The sequence below is a fragment of the Gobius niger genome (genome assembly GCF_951799975.1).
Source record: "Gobius niger genome assembly, chromosome: 24".
Lineage (NCBI taxonomy): Eukaryota > Metazoa > Chordata > Actinopteri > Gobiiformes > Gobiidae > Gobius > Gobius niger.
The window spans coordinates 15,983,527-15,996,443 of record NC_136875.1 but is presented as its reverse complement, the minus strand read 5'-3'; the positions used below and the strand labels follow the sequence as shown (position 1 = coordinate 15,996,443).

The 12,917-nt window shown below is 46.0% G+C and overlaps 1 protein-coding gene and 1 long non-coding RNA gene across 2 annotated transcripts in view; one reads left to right on the top strand and one right to left on the bottom strand.

The window, feature by feature from the left end:
• The first annotated feature begins 651 nt into the window (after positions 1-651).
• LOC306982382 (NACHT, LRR and PYD domains-containing protein 12-like) overlaps positions 652-12,917 on the top strand; it is a 194,298-nt gene continuing 182,032 nt past the window's right edge. The window contains exons 1-5 of the mRNA XM_079582295.1: positions 652-709; positions 800-885; positions 978-1,474; positions 2,067-3,400; positions 3,477-3,650. Of these exons, the coding sequence (XP_079438421.1) occupies positions 657-709; positions 800-885; positions 978-1,474; positions 2,067-3,400; positions 3,477-3,650 (2,144 nt within the window). The 5' untranslated portion in view covers positions 652-656. The remainder of the gene's footprint in view (positions 710-799; positions 886-977; positions 1,475-2,066; positions 3,401-3,476; positions 3,651-12,917) is intronic.
• Positions 10,603-12,032, bottom strand: LOC306982422. Its single transcript, XR_013794199.1, has 3 exons — positions 11,959-12,032; positions 11,649-11,755; positions 10,603-10,789 (listed from the first exon to the last, which is right to left on the bottom strand). It is a non-coding gene; the product is annotated as an uncharacterized lncRNA (long non-coding RNA).

The window sequence follows — 12,917 nt, the reverse complement described above, 5'->3', positions numbered from 1 at the left end:
TGAATGCAGAGTTTCCTCATCTCTTCATGTACATATGAAGTTGTTAGCGCTTCACTCTGTGACGTCGTGGCCGCCGGAGGCTCCGCCCACAAACAGCGCTCGCTTTCTGCTTCTGACATTCTTCAAACGTTCCAGTTTTTGTGTCTCCGTTGCAGATGTTTGTCTGGTGCTTGTCCAGGTGAAGGAGTGACATGGGGAGGCTGTGACGCTAGTGTGGAGCTTGTTTTTGCTGCTGACTGAGCTGCAGTTTTCAGTTTGGCTGCAGCATCTGTTTACATGCTCGTCCAGGAAATACCACATTTTTATTTAAAACAAAAAATCAAATTGAAAATCGAGATCGATCAATGTAGGGAAAAAATGGTGATTATTTATTTTCCGACATCGCCCAGTCCTATGATATTCACATCCTAATCAGAGAGTTCAGGATCCACAGCTCCTCCAAGTCAATCCGTCTGTTCTGATCTTTGTTTATATTTTAGTGCCGCCTCTGACGTCGCAACACCTGCATCACACACGAGCTGCTGATACTTTGTTCTGACTCAGGCTCCTGAAGCTCAGTGTAGATCCAGCTTCACTTCTCAGGCTGAAAAACTTGATCTTCTCTCCACAGAAGCAGATCCACAGGCTCAGTGTCGGCTCTGTCCATGAAGAGCGACATGTCTAAAGGTCACCCTCCAAAGTTCAGTGGTGAACCTGCTCCAGACTCACAGTAAGACCTGACCTAAACTGTGCTTTATATTTGTGATTGTAACTTGTGAGATGTTAAAGACGTGCTCAGAGCTGTGTGTTTGTGTCACAGAGAAACAGAGTCAGAGCAGGACGCCTGGCCTCAGTGTGGAGACACAGGCAACAGTCCTGATCAGGGGGTTCAAGGCCCTGCACCAGGTGAGTCTGCTCAGTCTGAGACTCATCAACTACAGCAGGGAATAAGAGACCTGTTCATCAACATTAACAGGTGTCTCCTCCTCTGTGTCCAGGTGAAGGTCTCCACAAGGTTCTGAAGGAGCATAAGCAGAGCCTGAGCAGCAGATGTGAGAGTGTGACAGAGGGAAGTGAAGAATCAGGAGATAGAACTCTTCTGAACAGCATCTTCACTGAGCTGTACATCACAGAGGGCCTCAGTGAAGAGGCCAGAGCCCAACCTGAGGAGAGGAGTCTGGAGACACAGTCCAAGAAGAAGCAGGTCCAGGAGATCACCATCAGGTGCCAGGACATCTTTAAAGCTCTGCCCCCTGAGCAGCAGCAGGGGGCGCTGCAGCAGGGCTCCATCAGAGCCGTGCTGACTGTGGGCGTGGCTGGAGTGGGGAAGACCTTCTCAGTCCTGAAGTTCTGTCTGGACTGGGCCCAGGGCTCAGAGAACCAGGAGCTGCAGCTGGTGGTGCCACTGTCCTTCAGAGAGATGAACCTGGTCAGAAGGGGGCGCTACAGTCTGATGGAGCTGATCCAAGTGTTCCATCCAGCGCTGGATCCACAGGTCACTCTCATTTATAGAAAGCTTTACCTTTCACATCATATATTTCAAAGTCTCAAACACTTTTGAAATGACTCCTGGCTCTCAGGGCGTTTGTTAGTTCAGTCTGTGTTCACATTCACTGCACCAAACGCTTCAAACTATTGTTCATGGTCAAAGCAGCGGCTCACACGCGCTTCCTAGAGCTAATCCTCTCACTCTCTTGTGGCCAAAAAGGAAGCAGGTGAAAGAAATGCACTTGATTAAACAGATGGAGATGAAAGCTTTACAGCACAGACTGAGGCAGAGACACATCGCGGTTATAAAGATGAACATCCATCAGACCAATGTTCCAAACGCCCAGCGCCGTGTATTCAGTAGGAAATGCTCCAGTCCTTTCTTCACTTCAAAATGAAACATGACACTGAAAGTGGGCCGTCAGCCTTCACACCCGTCAGGAGACTGACGCCACAAACCCGTTAGAGAAATGCTAAATCCATTGTAAACCCTGCAGTCCCTGACACTGGAGCTCCACCACTCACTGGTTTAAAGTGAGGGTTGAAGGAAAGTGGTGTAAAGTCATGGATGTTAAATGTTGTGTTTCTCTGCCCCACAGACGCTCACAGCCCACACTCTGTCCGTCTGTAAACTCCTGTTCATCTTTGACGGCCTCGACGAGAGCAGACTGTCTCTGGACTTCAGCTGTGAGCTCATCTCTGAGGTCACACAGAGGTCAGAGGTGGGCGTACTGTTGGTGAACCTCATCAGAGGCGCTCTGCTTCCTCACGCCCTTATATGGATCACCTCCCGCCCAGCGGCGGCCCATCAGATCCCAGCGCGGTGCGTGCACAGGGTCACGGAGGTCAGGGGCTTCATCACTGACCCACAGAAGGAGCAGTACTTCAGGAAGAGGTTCTCAGATGAAGAGCAGCTTCAAACAGTCCTGTCCCACCTCAGAACCTCCCGCAGCCTCCACAACATGAGCCAGATCCCAGTCTTCTGCTGGATCACCTCCACAGTCCTGGACCACGTGTTGAGAAGCCATCAGAGCGGACCACTGCCCCAGACCCTCACAGACATGTACGCACACTTCCTGTTGGTGCAGACGCACAGGAAGAGGAAGTACAAACAGACACAAACAGAGGTCAGGTCTGAGACCTGGGGGCTGACAGAGGCCGACACAGAGCTGCTCCTGAAGCTGGGGAGACTGGCCTTTGAGCATCTGCAGACAGGAAACATCATGTTCTACCAAGAAGACCTGGAGCAGGTGGGTCTGGACCTGAGCGAGGCCTCGGTCTACTCCGGACTCTGCACTCAGATCTTCAAACGAGAGAGTGTCTTCAACCAGTCAGTCTACTGCTTCATCCACCTGAGCGTGCAGGAGTTTCTGGCAGCCGTTTACCTTCACCACTGCTTTCAGAACAACACGGAGGTGGTCAGGGAGTTTCTTCATGTAACTGAAGGAACCGTCATGAGGTTGCGTTCAAATAAGTATCTCAAAAAATGTCTTGTAAAATGTGTAGAAAAGTCCCTGCAGAGTCCAAACGGCCACCTGGACCTGTTTGTGCGGTTCCTTCATGGCCTCAGTCTGGAGTCCAACCACAGACTTTTAGGAGCTCTGCTGAGTCCAATAAAGAAATCAGAAATCACCAAAGTCATTGAAAACCTTAAAGAGATGAACACAGACAAAGTCTCTCCTGACAGAAGCATCAACATCTTCCACTGTCTGATGGAGCTGAAGGACCAGTCTGTGCAGCAGCAGATCCAGGACTTCCTGAAGTCTGGAGGTGGATCTAAGAAGAAACTGTCTGAGATCCAGTGCTCGGCTCTGGCCTACATGCTGCAGATGTCAGAGCAGGTCCTGGAGGAGCTGGACCTAAACAAGTACAACACGTCTGATCAGGGTAAACTGAGACTGATCCCAGCGGTGAGGAACTGCAGGAAGGCTGTGTGAGTCCTCAGTCACAGACAGAAGCTTCACAGACCTGTTAGAATCACTCACATGTCGCTCTAACATCTGTTACAGGTTTACTCGCTGTGGACTCTCAGAGGTTCACTTTGAAGTGGTGGCGTCAGCGCTGAACTCCAGCCCCTCCCATCTCAGAGAGTTGGATCTGAGCCGTAATGTCCTGAGTGACTCCTCAGTGTCTGCGCTGTGTGTTGGTCTGAAGAGTCCTCACTGTCAGCTCTCCTCTCTCAGGTCAGTGTCAGGTCTTTTCTCTGAGAGTGAAGTAAAGTGTAGGAGATGAAAATCTACAGCATTTACCCCTGACCTCTGAGTCCTGCTCCAAACCAGAGTCTCAGATGTTCAGCTGTAGCTACAGAAACTCCTCTGACTTTACTCTGGACTTAATCACTTCATTTATTCTTTATTCAGATTGAAGAGCTGTGGTTTGTCAGAGATCAGCTGTTCCTCTCTAGCCTCAGCTCTGAAGTCCAACCCCTCACGTCTCACTGAGCTGGACCTGGGTTTTAACACAAACCTGTCTGACTCAGGAGTGTCTCATCTGTGTGGTTTTCTGCAACATAAAGACTGTCGCCTGCAGAGTCTCAGGTCAGTTCACTGTCTCTGTGTCAGGGCTCAAGCTTTAACACAAACTATGAAGAAAAAAGTTTTAGTGATTTGTTTGTGTTTTGTTCACAATAAAAATAAATACATCTCCTGAAGAATGAAAGTCTAGAAGTCTTTTACTGCAGACTTTTATAACACTGTATTTTATTAAAATAGACATAAAAAAATGAATGAAATGGATTCATCTGTTTATGCTTTTTATACATTAAGATTTGTATATTGTTCAAACTATATTTTATAAAGTTTTAGGAAGAAATACCATTGTTTTTATGATCAACTCTTCAGTTTGAATTCATGTCGTTTATTAATCACTATATCTGTATATCTGTGTTTGTTTTATCTGTATTAACTTTGGACTTTAATCACTTCATTTATTCTTTATTCAGATTGAGTGACTGTGGTTTGTCAGAGATCAGCTGTTCCTCTCTGGCCTCAGCTCTGAAGTCCAACCCCTCACATCTCACTGAGCTGAGACTGGGTTATAACAAAGCCCTGTCTGACTCAGGAGTGTCTCATCTGTGTGGTTTTCTGCAACTCAAAGACTGTCGCCTGCAGACTCTCAGGTCAGTTCACTGTCTCTGTGTCAGAGCTCAGGTTTTAACACAAACTATGAACAAAACAGTTTTAGTGATATGTTTGTGTTGAAAGTCTAGAAGTCTGATCTTACAGACTTTTTGAACTCTGTAAATGATTTAAAAAGAGATATAGAAAAAAACTGAAATGTATTTATCAGTTTGTGCTTTTTAAACATTAAGATTTGTATATTGTTCAAACTGTGTTTTATGACGTTTTTGGAAAGAACTAGACTTGAACAGTTTGTTGTAAATTCTATTCTTTTTTATTATCAACTATTCACTATTTTAATTAATGTTGTTTATTAATGTAGATGTCTGTCTTTGTGTTTGTTTCTGCATGTTTTCTGTTTTAACTCTGCACTTTAATCACTTCATTTATTCTTTATTCAGATTGAGGGGCTGTGGTTTGTCAGAGATCAGCTGTTCCTCTCTGGCCTCAGCTCTGAAGTCCAACCCCTCACATCTCACTGAGCTGAGACTGAGTGATAACAGACTGTCTGACTCAGGAATGTCTCGTCTGTGTGGTTTTCTGCAACACAAAGACTGTCGCCTGCAGACTCTCAGGTCAGTTCACTGTCTCTGTGTCAGGGCTCAGGTTTAAAGGTCCTATATCCTGCAAAATCGACTTTTTGGAGCTTTTAGCCATGTTGTTTTGCTATTTCCTTATCAAAAACACCCCCAGAGTGGTTTGTGGCTTCATTCACGCAGCTCTCAGTAATCCTCCTGAATCCTGCTCTCTGAGGCTCCGCCCTCCTGCTCTCTGAGGCTCCGCCCTCGCCTGGTGAACGACTGACCTGCTCAGTTGTGTCGTAACAGCGGAACGGAAGTGCTCGACGTCTGTAATGTAATGTCTTAATTCTATGCTTACGGACGGATTTTAATTTGTAAACCAGCTTTTTCATTATTTCTGTCGTAAAAAATAAAAAGCATGTGCCCGAGGTGCTTCCAGGTCAGCTGAGCCAAAACAAACCCTGAGCGTCTGAACAGATCAGTCATGTTTGCGCTGCAGCTGAAGATGGAGCTCGTTATAACTGGACACACCTGTTCTTTATTCTTACCTAACGATCATGTCACGGAGAAAAAGAAGCGCGTTTGGCTACGAGGACGAGGAGTTTATTCAACCTTTTTCAGGAAGAGGCCACTCAGCTGTTTTTTTCTCCGGGATTCAGCGACTTTCACCAAAATATTGTTTTCTGTGACTGTCACTGATGGATGTTTGTGGAACCTTCGCCGGGATCAAAGTGGATTAACTTTTATAACCAACGCGAGTCCCATAATGTAAACAGTGATGGAGCAGAGGGTGAGTCAGTCCAAACGCGGGTTAGCTTGTGTGTTAGCATATTAGCATGTGTTAGCATATTAGCATGTGTGTTAGCCATTTATGAAGCTGTGTTGCAGATGTCAACTCTGTATAACTGCATCGTGAAGTATCTTCACTCATTGCTGTTTATTTATATTACGGTAAAGTATGAGCGGAGAGAGGGGGCGGAGTTAACTGAATCGAAGCGTTGTGTCTTCCGGGTTCGAAAAATACCTCCAGAAAACATCCATCCATCCATTTTCTTCCGCTTTATCCGGGGCCGGGTCACGGGGGCAGCAGTCTCAGCAGAGATGCCCAAACTTCCCGATCCACACACACCTCCTCCAGCTGTTCTGGGGGGACCCCGAGGCGACACCAGGCCAGCTCGGACACATAGTCCCCCCTTCCACGAGGCCTTGTCCCACTAGGACATGCCTGGAACACCTCCCGCGGGAGGCGACCAGGAGGTATCCGGAACAGATGCCCGAGCCACCTCAGCTGCTCCTTTCGACGTGAAGGAGCAGCGACTCTACTCCGAGCTCCTCCCGGGTAACTGAGCTGCTCACCCCCAGCCACCCTGAGAAGGAAACTCATTTCGGCCGCTTGTATTCGCGATCTTGTCCTTTCGGTCATGACCCAAATCTCATGACCATAGGTGAGGATCACATGACCATAGGTGAGGATCACATGACCATAGGTGAGGATCACATGACCATAGGTGAGGGTCACATGACCATAGGTGAGGGTGGGAACGTAGATCGATCGGTAAATCGAGAGCTTTGCCCCGACTCAGCTCCTTCTTCACCACGACAGACCGATACAGCGACCACATCACTGCTGACGCCGCACCGATCCGTCTGTCCATCTCACGCTCCATCCGTCCCTCACTGAGAACAAGACCTGAGATACTTGAACTAGGACTCCCCACCGACCTGAAGAGGGGAAGCACCTTTTTCCGGTGGAGAACCATGGCCTCAGATCTGGAGGTGCTGATCCTCATCCCGGCCGCTACACACTCGGCTGCAAACCGCCCCAGTGCAGCTGAAGGTCCCACAGAACAACATCATCCGCAAACAGCAGAGATGAGACTCTGATGCTCCCAAACCGGACGCCCTCCGGCCCCTGGCTGCGCCGAGAAATTCTGTCCATAAAAGTAATGAACAGAACCGGTGACAAAGGGCAGCCCTGAGGAGACCAACACGCACCGGGAACAGGTCTGACTCCAGACCTCCAGAAAACACTTATATTTATCACTAAAATGAGTGCTCCATAATGACTTTCATTCTTCATTCCAGAAGAATGAAAGTCTCGAGGTCTGATCCTACAGACTTTTTGAACACTGTATTTTTTTTAAGATAAGATAATACTTTATTGATGTCACAATGGAGAAATTCACTTGTTTTAAAAAGAGACATAACAAAATGAATGAAATTGATTTATCTGTTTATTTTTTTTATACATTAAGATTTGTATATTGTTCAAACTATATTTTATTTTAAGTTTTAGGAAAGAATTAGACTTTAAACGGTTCGTCAAACTATATTGTTTTTTTTATTATTAACTGAAATCATTGGTGTGAAGGAAGATTCGAGGCCAGTAACGCGGAGTAGAGAATATTTACTGGGTGAAGAGAACAGAACATTTGAACAACGATAGACATGGGTTTTTATCCTAGTATGTAAATGAGGTACGTACAGGGCGTGTCCTTAAAGATGATCGGCTGAGTCCACATTCTAAGTAAAAGTTGTTATTCTCGGTGAGTTTAGTTGAGACAGACTGTGTGTCTGTGAGGCCCCGTATCAATCACTGTGAGGCCTTAAGATAGAAAAACACACTCCTTGGCCTGTAGGTGACCAATACCTCCAGGTAGTGTAGGAAGAATATACGTGTCATACTCATAACTGAACACAATGGCATATTTATTCATTTAAAATATAATGTGAACATAGAAATGTTAAAATTATGATTTCATTAACTCTTCAGTTTGAATTCATGTTGTTTATTAATCAATGTGTTTTTGTGTTTGTTTTATCTTTAATCATTTAATTTATTCTTTATTCAGATTGAAGAGCTGTGGTTTGTCAGAGATCAGCTGTTCCTCTCTGGCCTCAGCTCTGAAGTCCAACCCCTCACATCTCACTGAGCTGGACCTGAGTGAGAACAGACTGTCTGACTCAGGAGTGTCTCATCTGTGTGGTTTTCTGCAACACAAAGACTGTCGCCTGCAGACTCTCAGGTCAGTTCATTGTGTCGGGGCTCAGGTTTTAACACAAACTATAAATACGTTTCTGGAAGAATTAAAGTCTAGAAGTCTTATCCTACAGACTTTTCCAACATAGTAAACGTTTAACAAACAGACAGAACAAAATGAATGAAATGCATTTACTTATTTGAGCTTTTCTATACATAAAGATTTGTATATTGCTCAAACTATATTTTATAAAGTTTTAGGGAAGAATTAGACTTTAAACGGTTTGTCGAAAATTCTATTGTTTTTTTATTATTAACTCTTCAGTTTGAATTTATCTCGTTTATTAATCAATATGTCTTTGTGTTTGTTTTATCTGTATTAACTCTTGACTTTAATCACTTCATTTATTCTTTATTCAGATTGAGGGGCTGTGGTTTGTCAAAGATCAGCTGTTCCTCTCTGGCCTCAGCTCTGAAGTCCAACCCCTCACATCTCACTAAGCTGACACTGGGTTATAACAGTCTGAGTGACTCAGACAGGAAGGAGCTCCTCGACCTTAAACAGAGCCCACTGTCGACTGAAGACACTGGAGTGAGTCCTGACTTTATGAAACTGTTCTGAACCTGGAGCTGCATTTTCTGTCTGTTTTTGTCTCTTTGAATAAAATCACTGAGGCTGAGTTTGTTTTAAAGAGTTTTCTTCGTTCAAATCCATTCTTCATTTAAAGGTCCCACATCAGCAAAGACTCTTTTAAATTATAACCAGGTTATGTTTAATTAAAAACAGACCTGGAGACTTTATCCTTTCATATATTCCAGTGTCGGTTAATAAAATATTTCATGTGAAAATAAGTTGTAATTATTGATTTGGAATTTGAAGCTAATCTGATCTTTGCTTCTCCACAGCTGGCGGCCCACATAATGATGATTACCAGCTCCAGATCAGACGCCTCAGACTGAGCCCAGGAGAATAAACAGAAGGATCAGCATCACGGCTCAGAGGAACAGGTCTGAGCTCCATCAAGAACAGGTCTGAGCTCCATCAAGAACAGGTCTGAGCTCCATCAAGAACAGGTCTGAGCTCCACCAAGAACAGGTCTGAGCTCCATCAAGAACAGGTCTGAGCTCCATCAAGAACAGGTCTGAGCTCCATCAAGAACAGACCTGACACAAAAAGTCTCCTCCAAAGAAAGAACGACGAGGACGAGAGAAGAAAGTGAAGTCCTTCAGGCCTCGCGGGTCACAGACTCTCCAGGCGTCTGATCCTGGAGCTTTTATCTGTCCTACTTAATGATATTATTACAATGATCTGATATTATGAGCTGATGATTTGCTTTTTAAACACATTTCTGAAATGAGATAGTTTTAATCACCTGTTCTCTGTGATGATTTTTAACCCTTTAAAACCTCCTGCCGTCCCAGGAGCCCCCGGGGGGAACGACTGTTCTAACTCACTCTCCAGGCGGAGGCTGAAGCTTCTTGTAGTTCGAGTCCTGTAAAGACTCACTTTGTGCTTAAAGTCTGGCTCCAAAGAGTTTCTCTTGAATAAAACTCTCTGTGTGACATATTTGAACCACACTGTTGTTTTTGTACATTAGAAATAAAAAGCTGAAGCCTAAAGCTCGATTCACACGGGATGAGTTTGACCTCAGGACCACATGTGATTAGTCATAATCACGGAGAAGGTCTGTGATGTTAATCCCATGTCAGTGATTTATAAAGTCAAAATCCCTCTGTGAATGACCTCCTATATTTAGCTGAACTCCGAGCTGATCAAACTGATCCAGTGTGAATCAGCAGGTCTGTGATTTGGACAGAAATGGGAAAGATCCGACACGTGATTCCACTGTTTCTGTTTCCTGAGCACATTTTTCTGAACTGTTGCTGAAGAACAGAGGCTGCATTAGTGTTTGGTTTTGTACAGCCCAGGATCACAGCAGGAGTTTCCTCACAGGCTGCACAAAGACACTGCATTTGTTCAGATGTGGTGGATTTTCTAAGTCTCAACAGTTTTACAAATAAACAATGGAGAGAGTTAAAGTCTGAACCAAGTGGTCCTTTATTTCCCTGCACAGGGAGAACACGACATCACCAGAGCAAAGGTTCTGCTCCAGGACACGCTCAGCACATGTTTAGAATCAGTTTAAACATGACAAGTCACAGGCCATAACCCAGACGCTGCACTACAGCGGGATCTCCAAACAAACACAAAAGCTGCCAGAGAATTCCAGCAGAAATCCCAGTCAAGTGTCCAGACCCTCTGAAGCCTCTGAAGCCTCTGAAGCCTTTGAGCTCCACTGAAGGAACCAACATCTCACAACATTATTCATCTCATTATATTTGTTTTACAGATAAATGCCTTTTACTGCCCATCACTATTTGGAGTAAAGTCTTCAGGAAAGGCGGTTTAACAAAGGCATTTTTTACCCAGAAATGTACATTTATTACGAGTCTTTATCCAGTTTTTAAACTTGTAAATAATTCTCATCCAGAAGAGACAGTTTTTAAAGCTTTTATTTCAGTTTGAATCAGCGACAGACGAAGCTTTTTCAGACAGTTTTCAGTAAAAACTAAACACGACTTAAACAGAACATGGACTAAAAAAGGTCAAAGTAAAACGTGCTGATTCTGAGGCTCCAGTGGAATTGTGGGAAACGTAGTCTTCAGTCTGAGCAGCTCCAGGGGTCCTTCCCCGTCATTTCCTGTGAGACGAGAAACAGCTTTAAGGGTCTGTTCATCAAACTGAGTCAAACTTAAACTAAACCAGGACTAGGACCAGGAGGTTCCTCTGCAGAGTGACCCACGAGGGACCACTGTGTTCTAAACACCTTCAAATGAAAAAGTAACTTCAGCAGAAACAGTTAAATACATGTATTATTTACTACCAAACACTGAGTACCTTGTACTTGTGGTAGTGCTGTATAGTACTGCAGTGAGCCCTGTAGTATCTGTAGTAGTAGTAGTAGTAGTAGTAGTACCTTGTACTTGCAGTAGTGCTGTATAGTACTGCAGTGAGCCCTGTAGTATCTGTAGTAGTAGTAGCAGTAGTAGTAGTACCTTGTACTTGCAGTAGTGCTGTATAGTACTGCAGTGAGCCCTGTAGTATCTGCAGCAGTAGTAGTAGCAGTAGTAGTACCTTGTACTTGCAGTAGTGCTGTATAGTATTGCAGTGAGCCCTGTAGTATCTGTAGTAGTAGTAGTAGTAGTAGTAGTACCTTGTACTTGCAGTAGTGCTGTATAGTACTGCCGTGAGCCCTGTAGTATCTGTAGTAGTAGCAGTAGTAGTAGTAGTACCTTGTACTTGTGGTAGTGCTGTATAGTACTGCAGTGAGCCCTGTAGTATCAGCAGCAGTAGCAGCAGCAGTAGCAGTAGTAGTAGCAGTAGTAGTAGTACCTTGTACTTGCAGTAGTGCTGTATAGTACTGCAGTGAGCCCTGTAGTATCTGCAGCAGTAGTAGTAGCAGTAGTAGTAGTACATTGTACTTGTGGTAGTGCTGTATAGTACTGCAGTGAGCCCTGTAGTATCTGCAGCAGCAGTAGTAGTAGTAGTAGTAGTAGTACCTTGTACTTGTGGTAGTGCTGTATAGTACTGCAGTGAGCCCGGGCCTCCGGTTGCTCCGAGTACATGACGTGGCACAAAGCGCAGTAGAAACGAATAAACTCAGTCCCTGAAACAAAACGTCACAAATGAACTTTTCCTCTTTTTAACCAGATTAAACTTCACTGTTTAAACCAGAGGTCGAGCGATTCTAGAAGATCGGCCCAAATATCGGCTCAAATATTGGCTCAAATATCGGCTCGATACATGGGCTCGATACATGGGTCGACCTCTAGGCGGCGTCTGCAGCAGAGCCCAGACTGTGTCACTGACCGACGGGTTTGGTGGGGGCTCTGGCCTCAGTGGCGCCTCCTGCTGTCTGTGTGGAGTCCTGAAAACAGAAGAGCCACACTTTAAAACCAAACACAAACCCATGAGGACCACGAGGCTCAGGACCACGAGGTTCAGGACCACGAGGCTCAGGACCACGAGGTTCAGGACCACGAGGTTCAGGACCACGAGGTTCAGGACCACGAGGCTCAGGACCACGAGGTTCAGGACCACGAGGCTCAGGACCACGAGGTTCAGGACCACGAGGCTCAGGACCACGAGTCAGTTTCTCCTGTTGTGATAAAGTGTCTCCTAAAGTCTCTGATCCATCTTTAAGCTCCTCACCTTCTGTCCGTCTCCAGCCTGGTCTTTCCTCCTCTCCTCCTCCTCCTCCCTGACCTTCTTCTCTCCTCCGTCCACCTTCTCCTCCTCCTCTCTGACCTTCTTCTCTCCTCCGTCCACCTTCTCCTCCTCCTCCTCCCTGACCTTCTTCTCTCCTCCGTCCACCTTCTCCGCCTCCTCCTCCGTGCTCAGATTGGCCACGGTCCAGCCTTCCTCCTGGGACTCCTGCTCCTGCTCCTTCCCTTCTCCTGCGCTCCCGGTTCCTGAAGCTCCTCCGTCGGTCTGCTCCCGGTCCGGCTCCAGGTTCTTCAGCGAGACCACGTTCTCGATCCGGATGCCGACGCCTTTGTCTTGCGCCGACTCCGCCTCCTTCGCCGCCTCGCCGTCGCCGCTCGGTGGAGGTTTGTCGACGGAGGACGTGGGGCTGCGGGACTTCTCCCTCCGGTCTCTGGATCTGTCCCTGGACCTCCCTCGGGACCTCGCCCTCGATCGGGACCTCCCTCTGGATCTGTCTCTGGATCTCGCTCTGGATCTGTCTCTGGATCTCGCTCTGGATCTGTCTCTGGATCTGTCTCTGGATCTCGCTCTGGACTTCCCTCTGGACCTCGACCTCGCTCTGG